Raw genomic sequence first — 9,401 nt, 5'->3', positions numbered from 1 at the left:
GCACAATTTTTTAATAGAACTTACAATCAGCATTTGAATAAAGTTACTGGCAAAATAGTAAACTGTTCATTAAATAAAGGCACGAATATGACAAAGTATGAGGCACTGTTGCTGTGTAATTGTAGAGAATATGATATTTTGACAAACATTTGCGTAGCGGAAATGATGTAAAAGATGTAATTAATCAAGAAATAAAATAGATACATAGCCTTAGCTTTCAGAGATGATGACTGTTGTGCAATGCTATCAGCTGAGATATTGTTTGTTGAAACTGCATGAAGCGATTAAAAATTGTTATTCAGAGGATCATTGTGTAAATGTGTATTCACTGTGAAATATTAACTTCCACAGTTTTAATGCTATTGAAATATTGTTGTGGCTTTGGATGTGCCTCATTTTTCTGAGATCCCAAATGCATTCAGATTTGCATGAATATTTGTCTGTGATTATTGTTGAATCTCAAAGAACTGTAACTTGGCTACCTTTAAGACTGTCTGACAATCTGCAATTTCTTGGAGCATCTCCTACACAGAGGTTATGTGAATAACAGCCGTCCAAATTCCCAGCTTTGGGATTTTCCCAATTTCCACCCGTACACTCCTTGTCTCTACACCTGCGTTCGCCTGGAGCAGTCGTGTGATGTCCTCATCCCACTGACTCATACCCAGCAAAGCAAACAAATTCAGCTCTCCTCAGCACCAGCCCTAGATGGAAAAATAAGTTGCTTACATACTCGTAATTTTACACCTACCTTCCTTCCTTTTCCTGTCAGATTCAACAACTGTTTCCCATTTAAGAGTCAGTTTTCATGTTTTAATTTCAACAAATTCTTTATTATTTCCAAAAATAAGCTATTTAGAGGTGGAAGGCACTTCATACACTAAAGCACCAAAGAAACTGATACAGCATGCATTATCAAATACAGAGATATGCAAACAGGCAGAATACAGTATTATGGTTGGTAACTGGTATAGCATTCATTTTCAAATACAGAGATATGCAAACAGGCAGAATACAGTACTATGGTTGGCAATGCCTATGTAAGACAATAAGTGTCTGACGCAGTTATTAGATCGGTTACTGCTGCTACAATGGCAAGCTATCAAGATTTAAGTGCATTTGAATGTGGTGTTGCAGTTGGCATATGAGTGATGGGAAACAGCATCTCTGAGGTAGCAGTGAAGTGGGGATTTACCCATACAACCATTTCATGAGTGTACCTTGAATATGAGGAATCTAGTAAAACATCAAATCTCTGACATCACTGTGGCCGGAAAAAGATCCTGCTAGAACGGAACCAACGACGACCGATGAGAATTAGTCAACATGACAGAAGTGCTTCCCTTCTGTAACTTGCTGCAGATTTCAATGCTGGGCATGTGAACCATTCAACGAAACATCATCAATATGGGCTTTCACAGCCGAAGGCCCACTCGTGTACCCTGGATGACTGCACGACACAAAGCTTTACAACTCACCTGGGCCTGTCAGTACCAATGTTGGACTGTTGATGACTGGAAATGTGTTACCTGGTTGGACGAGTCTCATTTCAAGTTGTATCAAGTGGGTGGATGTGTACGGGTATGAAGAAAACTTCATGAATCCGTGGACCTGCTGTTAGGAGGGGACTGTTCAAGCTGGTGGCGACTGTAATGGTGAGGGGCATGTGCAGTTGAAGTGATATGGGACCTCTTATACATCTAGATACGACTTCGACAGGTGACATGTATGCATCCTGTCCGATAACCTGCATCCTTTCATGTCCATTGTGCGTTCCTGCGGACTTGGGCAATTCCAGCAGGACAATACGACACCCCACATGTCCAGAATTGCTAGAGTGGCTCCAGGAACATTCTTCTGAGATTAAACACTTTTGATAGCCACCAAACTCCTCAGACATGAACATTATTGAACATATATGGGATGCCTTGCAACATACTATTCAGAAGAGATCTTCACCGCCTTGTACTCTAACAGATTTGTGAACAGCGCTGCAGGATTCATGGTGTCAGTTCCCTCCAGTATATTCAGTGGCCTGAGACAGTGGTCATATCTGCGTGTGTGTGTGTGTGTGTGTGTGTGTGTGTGTGTGTGTGTGTGTGTGTGTGTGTGTGTGTTTTGTCTACTTCAGAAAGAGGCCTTTTGCCTGAATGCTCACATCTTTTGCAGTCTTTCTACTGTGTCTGTCTGTGACTCAACATCTTGTCTACATGGTGAGTAGCAATGTATCTTTCATAATATTGTCAGGTCCCATATTAATGTGGTGGAGCACTTACAATATGCTAAAGTTATAGGTTAGCAGCTTCCTTCTCCCTCTTCTTTTGACATCTGTGATGTGTCTCCTAGGACTGGTCACATTTCAGGTTGGCTGTTCTTTTTCTACAGATCGTCTTGTTGACAGGAAGTGAAATTCCTCTGCAGGGGACAGACAGATGGTTACATTTGAATTTTAGCTGAGAGTTGTGTCAGATTTCCAACACTAATCTCTCCCACTCTTCAGCTTGTCAGGCAGCAAGTCTGTCATAAACCTGAGTTACTAAGTATGAAATAATTTGTATGTTCATATCAGTATTTTATTTTTAAGAATGGCTATTTCTTAATACTTGGAATTGCAGTGTCGTTTCCTTTCTGTACATGTGCTTCAAGTGTTGTACTGATTTACAGGTATATCCAGTCTTCTAGACATTATTGATCAACCTGAGTTGTCTTCATTCAGCGGGATAGTTGGCAGACTCCCATTTACCTGTTTCCAGTGTGGACACACATACCGTCACCAAGCATCACTCAGAAACCATGTTCGTTTCCAGTGTGGGAAAGAACCTCAGTTTGAATGTCCTTATTGTTCCAAGAAATGCAAACTGAAAGGAAATCTCAAGAAACACATATTTGCAGTTCACACACGTGAACTTGGTAATTAAATGTTACATAGTTTTTGGTTGGGACAAAGAAGACTTGAAACTGTGAGTGAAATAGACCTGTAAGAACTGTATTAGAACCTCCGTCACTAAGCAAATTCCAATTATGTTTGAACTATTTTGCATTGTTGTAAAGCTTTAACATGTGGCCAACCAAATTAATTATGACTCCATTGCACATCGTCTGTTTAATACAAGGTGATTGTAATGTCATATCGCCTATGTCTATTATTGAAACTTTTGGTTTACTGTGGTATTAAAAATGTGAATTAAACAGAAACTTGATTTTACTTCATTTCTTATCTTGTTTCAAAGTACAATCCTTCTCTCTTCCATTTTTAAACTTTATTGGTCACAGCCAAGTCTTAATTAATATGTAAATTTTCATTTATCACACCTATATGTATTATTGGCAACAAGAAGTAATATCTTCATAGCTATTCCCTCTTTTCTATTACTTAAGTATTTTACGCACACAGCGTTCCTCCTCTTGTGCAACATATCATGCAGAAAGTCATTTTTTAATAAATAAAGTAAAACTGTCGAATAAAGAGAGAAAAAGAAGTTGCTTTTTGTTTGTTGACCAATTTTTTCAGCCTATTTGCATAAAATTTGTAAATTATTTCATAGTTTTTCAAATCATAGTTGTGATTCCTTATTTTTTTGTGTTATATAGCTATGTAATGTGTCTAACTATAAGGCAAGATATTATGTGGGGACACTTAAATTTGAATAAGCAACCAATTAAAACTTAGAAAAGCAAAAACAGTATATTTTCAGTTTTTTGATGAAAGTTTTTTCAGGACTTAGTTATTCTACTACCTATTGATGTCTAAATAATAAAAAGAAGATATTGTGAGATAAGTCTTTTGTGTGCATATATTTGCAATTTTATGAACACCGTTCTGTTGTTGTAACTCTTTCATGAAAAGATGTCAAAACATAACTATTTGTGAGAATCCCCCCCCCCCTCCCACTTCCACCCCCTTCAAAAAGAAATGTTTTCCAGAAGGAACTAAATTTGTAACTCAAGGAGTACAAACTATTTGCCCCATTGTTTTTTCCATTTGTTGATAATTATTTCATCCTACCTAACTTGTGCTGCTAATATTTTAATTCCAAGCAAATCTCTGTAGATTATTACTTATTGACAATTTGTTATTGCAACTTCTGTTAGCTGAAGACACTTGCTGCAACACCGAGAAAGTAAGATACTGACATTTTTGCTTTATGTTTCATTGTTATGGCTTTTTCCTTTTTGTCTATCCCTCTCCCTCCCCCTTCCACTGCAGAAGTTGCTTTACATTTGTTCTGTAGCTCGTCTTATAGCTTTTTCTTGTATGAATTCACTTGAGGCGACCTAATTGTGTCATCTCTAATGGATTCAGTTACATTTACTTCACTGGTTGAAGTGGTATAGTGGAAAAAGCACTGAGCTGACATTTGAGCAGTCAAGATTTAGATTTCCTGTGGTTTCCATACATCAGGGAAGGTGAACACCAGGACGATAGTCTTTAAAAGGCACAGCAAATACTCTTCCCCATCCTTGTTTTTCACTTCATCTCCTATAGCGTAGTCATTAACAGGAGGCTTTGTGCCTTGCATTGTAGTTTTACTCTACTCTTTCTGAATTTTTTTTTTTTTTTTTTTTGTGAAAATTTTGCATTGGCTTTCAAACTGCATGATTTGGTTTTATGAATCAGGCAACCAGTAACGTACATAAATATCAAGCATTGGTGACAAAAATAATGACTGTAGATATATCGAGTTTATCTACAATTCAAAGTGTTTTATCAGATGTTATGTCACAGTTTATATACTTTGGGATAATTATTATTATTCTCTCAATTTGGGAACCAAACTTCAACATTATTTTCATAAGCAATAGAGGTGGAATTTCTGTTTTAACAGCCAGTGCAGTCCAGAACCCAATATGTGTGATATATAAGAGAAGAAAGACATGATTCGTATACACCCTAGGGCAACTGAAGTTGATGGTATGTATATATGGGAAACTTCTTTAGTTGTTTCCATTACTTTCAAATTCTCATTTTCATGTGTGATGTACATTCAGTCCTGTTCAATATGTATATAATATAGATTGTTGATTTTATGCAGTTAAATATCATAATTTGAAAGTGTTTTCTTTAATTAAATTTTAGGTGTTCATGTATTTGAAACAGATGAAATTTTTGCCCTTTTAAAGTATATGGGTCTAGGTAATACACATTTGTTGAATGTCATGCTTTGTGTAATGCTAATGCAAATGTAAGAAATTTAAAAAGTATTTGGCTGTACACCGTATTCTGTGTTTGTCTACAGGTTTCTCACTAGAATATGAATATTTTTCATGAACAGTATGCTCGTACTATAAATGAACCCAGTTTTCTGATGTATAGTAACAATCCTTAAATGTGGTTGTTGGTTACCTCCTAAAGTAATATTTACATTACATATTTATTCCAGAGCCTGACTTGAAATGTGGAATCAAGAAGCAACAGTTCTTTCGAAATAAAAGTATTTCTCGAAGTGGAACACAGTCTTCTGCTGAACTAAGCTCTACACAGCTAGTGCACAACAGCTTTGCGAAGCAAGCTGCTCATTCATTTTTTGAAGTTGCAACACTTCTGGATTCTGACACATGGCAACTGCCGGAAGGAACACAGGAATCCCTCAAGAATAAAAGGCCAACTGGAACAAGAGCTTTTCCTGTAACAGAAGGTCCAGGTGTATTTCCATGTGATAATTGTGGAAAGTCATATAAATGGAGAAGAACACTTCGTCACCACCTCCGTTTAGAATGTGGAAAAGAACCTGCATTTCAGTGCCCATTTTGCCCCTTGCGCTCAAAAAGAAAGAGTAATATTTCTGCGCATATAAGATATGTTCACTTGAAATGATTTTAAGAATCTAAACAAGTTAATCAGTCAAGTATCTTATCACTGTTTGACTGGTCTCCTTTGTAGTTTGTGTGTTGCATTTAATTTTTCATCATACTTTGTATTTGTTTACTTCTGCTGAAATGTCATCTAGAAACAATTTACTGTTATGTTTAGTCGCACAGTTAAAATGAAGCTTGTTGACTGCTTACAATGATTACTAGTGTTGAATTTATCTGTCAATAAATCTTATACCCTCATGACTAACAGTATTCTTTGTTTGCCTGAATAATATAATGCACAAACAGGTTAAAAGTAATCTTTTCCTGACTCATGTATTGCTGTTATTCAGCCAAAAATACATTAGTAATGTAAGTATGTTCTTTCATTTTTATTATTTCTGACATTATGCATTGAAAATTACTTCTCATTTTGTTCTTTAAATACAAGCATCCATTGTGTATCTTATTTATTTATTTATTTTGTGTAACACAATTTAAAGCATTCATGCTGTTTCTGTTAAGATTACAGTATGTTAGAACAGTTGTGCGTTTGGTTCTATCTCAAAATATGTTTTCTGTGTGTGTGTGTGTGTGTGTGTGTGTGTGTGTGTGTGTGTGTGTGTGTGTGTGTTGGGAGGGGGGGGGGGGCTGTTTTATGGGTTCAGAGGGTGTACACTAGATGTGCACTGCCAAGCTCTGATCCTTTTATAAAAGACAGGGTGGAAACTGGTGAATTGTAAAAAAAGTGGGTCATCATCTGGAATCGGGTTATTAAGTTGGGAAAAAAAGAACAGATGAGTGAATGAATGTTACATGTATGCAAATAAAATGCTACATCTCCAGAAAAGAGGGTTTAGGCAATTAATTCAGATATTTACTATATTTTACAGACTATAAGACACACTTTTTTCTTCGAAAAATTGCCTCAAAAATTCAGGTGCATCTTATACTCGAAATTAATATAAAAATGTCCAGTGTTTGATTTAAAATTCCTGTCAGTCTAAAAAACTACATATATTTGATGCCACAGAAACCCATCTCTATCTTGCAACATTGGAGTCAACTGTCGTCAGCTGTGCACCGATGCAAGGAACATGAGTTTGGGGGATTCACAAGCTTGCTAACATTGTCTCCCTCCCACCCCACCATCACAAACCCAGAACACTGTTTAGCCAGTGATATGTCATTGCAATCTATGCACCAGTGAACCTGAATTGAAAGTAATTTGTGTTATCTGTAACCGTACAGTATTTTTGTTAGTAGCTAGTTAAAAGTTAAAGATATTCATATGATATGGACTATAAATTGAAAGTAATAGTATATACAAGAGAACATGGAAACAGAGCAGCTGAGTGGAATTTCGGCCCTCCACCAACAGAAAAAACCATTCGCAATTGGCAAGCAAGTAGAGGAGAACTGAAAAAAAAAAAAATGAGGAAGACTAAACGTTCAAATAGAGGACTGAATCCAGAGTGGCCAAAACTAGATGATGATGCATTGAAATGGTTTCAAGGAACCATCAGAATGGCATCGGAATTAATACAAACATGGTTCAAATACACGCTCACGAGGTAACACTATAGGCAAACTTAACAGACGTGAAGGGTGAAGTTGGTTAGTGATACAATTTTATGAAGCATCATGGACATAGCTTGTGAACCAAACCCAAAATACCTGAGAAAATGCTACAAGAGTATGATGAGAAAATGTTATCTTTCCATCACTTTATTATTCAACATCGAAAGAAAACCAGTGTGGAATGTACACCCAAACCTCCAGATGTTAGACGCTCAGATCTGTACCAAAAGTTGTATGTTGTTGTATGTTGACTAAAACTCCCATTTAGTTGGTACTGTGTGCTGTTGTCCAGCAGTACAGGCATAAACATTAATTAAAAGTAACACTTGAATTACCAGACCACAGGAAAAGCGTTACTACGATTAAATAACAAGTATAACTTCCATGGGTGAATTGGCAGGCTGTTTGGTACTTTCGTACACCGTTTGATGAATCCCGCATTTGTGCATGCACCCTGTAGATTGCAGAATGAAAGCTTGTGTCTGAAACTGAACTTTGTTGAAGTTTCAAAGGGTCTGGGTTCATCAACGAGTTTAGCCATTATCCAACCATGACGGTGAGAATTGTAGAAGCATGAAGAACGCAACTGACTGTATGTGAGGTACTGCAGCTTAAGAAGATTATTCTGTTGTTGCAGACTAATCAGTTCCAAAGAATCTGACAGAACACCACACATATGTACCCTATAAGGTATGCTGCTTTCACTAATGAGGTGAAAGCAGAAAGCAAAAAGAACATTTCTACAAACTCTAAAAAGTCTCTCTACATATCAGGAAAATGTTCTCTCATGTAACAGTTTCATGCATAAACAGTTTAAAAAATAGTCATTAATGGGGTTTGTACCAGGGATCCTTGAATCAACAACCTAATGCTGTACTAACTCACCCTCAGAAGCCATACACATTAACTATTCACAAATACTCTTTTCATTGTCCCTGATAGTTCTGGTGTTGCTTTAATTAACGTTTACACCTGTTCTGCTGGGCGGCAGCATATAGTATGAACTAAATCGGAGTTTTCGTTGTTAATCTATCAACACACAACATTTGGCACCAGTCTGAGTTTCTGACATCTGGAGGTTTGGGTGTAAGCCAAATAGCGAGTATGGACGAAACTCTTCTGACATTTGATGTGCTGAGTGACAGAAATGTTGCCATGAAAGGTGCTAAAACTGTAACTATAAAAATAAGTGGACGTGAAAAAAGAACTACACTGATGTCTTTTCATGTTGTGGTTACAGTACTAAACTTAATCCAGCGATCACTTTCAAGAGAAAACAATGCCAAAACCTTCTGAAATACTGCCAGTTGTTCTTGTTCACGCACATGGCAAGGGTTGTATGGATGAGGGTGGTGTGAAATTATGGATTAACGGAGTGTGGGAGAGAAGGGAAGGTGCTTTATTGAAGAAGAGTTCTCTTCTTGTGCTAGAACAGTTCAGAAGTCATTTGAAAAATTCGGTGAAAGAGAAAGTGAGACAGAGAAATTCAGAGCTTGCTGTTATTCCAGAAGGGTTTACTTCACAATTGCAACCTCTTGATGTCTCGATAAATAAACCATTTAATGTTTATGCGAGAGAGGAATGGAACATATAGATGAAGGATGAAACCCAACATGAATTCATCCCAAAGGTAGCTTTAAAATGACCTACAATCAAACAAGCATGTCAGTGGATAAAACAGTCATAGTCTACAGTGAGAGAAGACATTATTGTTAAATCCTTCAATAAGTGTGGCAAAGTAATGCTCTCAGTGGCAGTGAAGATCATCTTATATATGAAGAGGATAATGACGACAATGAAGAGGAGAAAGGAGAAGAAAGTTCAGATGATGATTTTCAGGGATTTTAAAGGTCAGTTCGGTTTTATAAACTAAGATTTTTTTTTTTTAGTCTGGCTTTGTACTCTAATAATAATAATGGTAAAAAAGTTAAGTTTTTTGTAAAAAATTGCATCTTACAGTCCAAAGCATCTTATAGTCTGTAAAATACAATATCTATCTAATAATTTATAATATCAGGTCTACATAA

The 9,401-nt window shown here is 36.7% G+C and overlaps 1 protein-coding gene across 1 annotated transcript; it reads left to right on the top strand.

The window, feature by feature from the left end:
• Positions 1 to 4,574: 4,574 nt before the first annotated feature.
• LOC124788072 (zinc finger protein 1-like) lies at positions 4,575 to 5,969 on the top strand. Its single transcript, XM_047255166.1, has 2 exons — positions 4,575 to 4,912; positions 5,382 to 5,969. Exons 1-2 carry the CDS (start codon positions 4,876 to 4,878, stop codon positions 5,813 to 5,815), a joined length of 471 nt encoding a protein of 156 aa, XP_047111122.1. The 5' UTR covers positions 4,575 to 4,875; the 3' UTR covers positions 5,816 to 5,969.
• Positions 5,970 to 9,401: the final 3,432 nt, after the last annotated feature.

Source organism: Schistocerca piceifrons, chromosome 3 (assembly GCF_021461385.2).
Source record: "Schistocerca piceifrons isolate TAMUIC-IGC-003096 chromosome 3, iqSchPice1.1, whole genome shotgun sequence".
Lineage (NCBI taxonomy): Eukaryota > Metazoa > Arthropoda > Insecta > Orthoptera > Acrididae > Schistocerca > Schistocerca piceifrons.
Note: the sequence above shows the minus strand (reverse complement) of the source record. Positions and strands in the feature narration are given on the sequence as shown.

Coding starts and splice junctions, on each gene's coding strand:
- LOC124788072 (XM_047255166.1), top strand. CDS start 4,876: ATGATTCGTATACACCCTAGGGCAACTGAAGTTGATG. Junction 4,913..5,381: donor TAGGGCAACTGAAGTTGATG/GTATGTATATAT, acceptor TATTTATTCCAG/AGCCTGACTTGAAATGTGGA.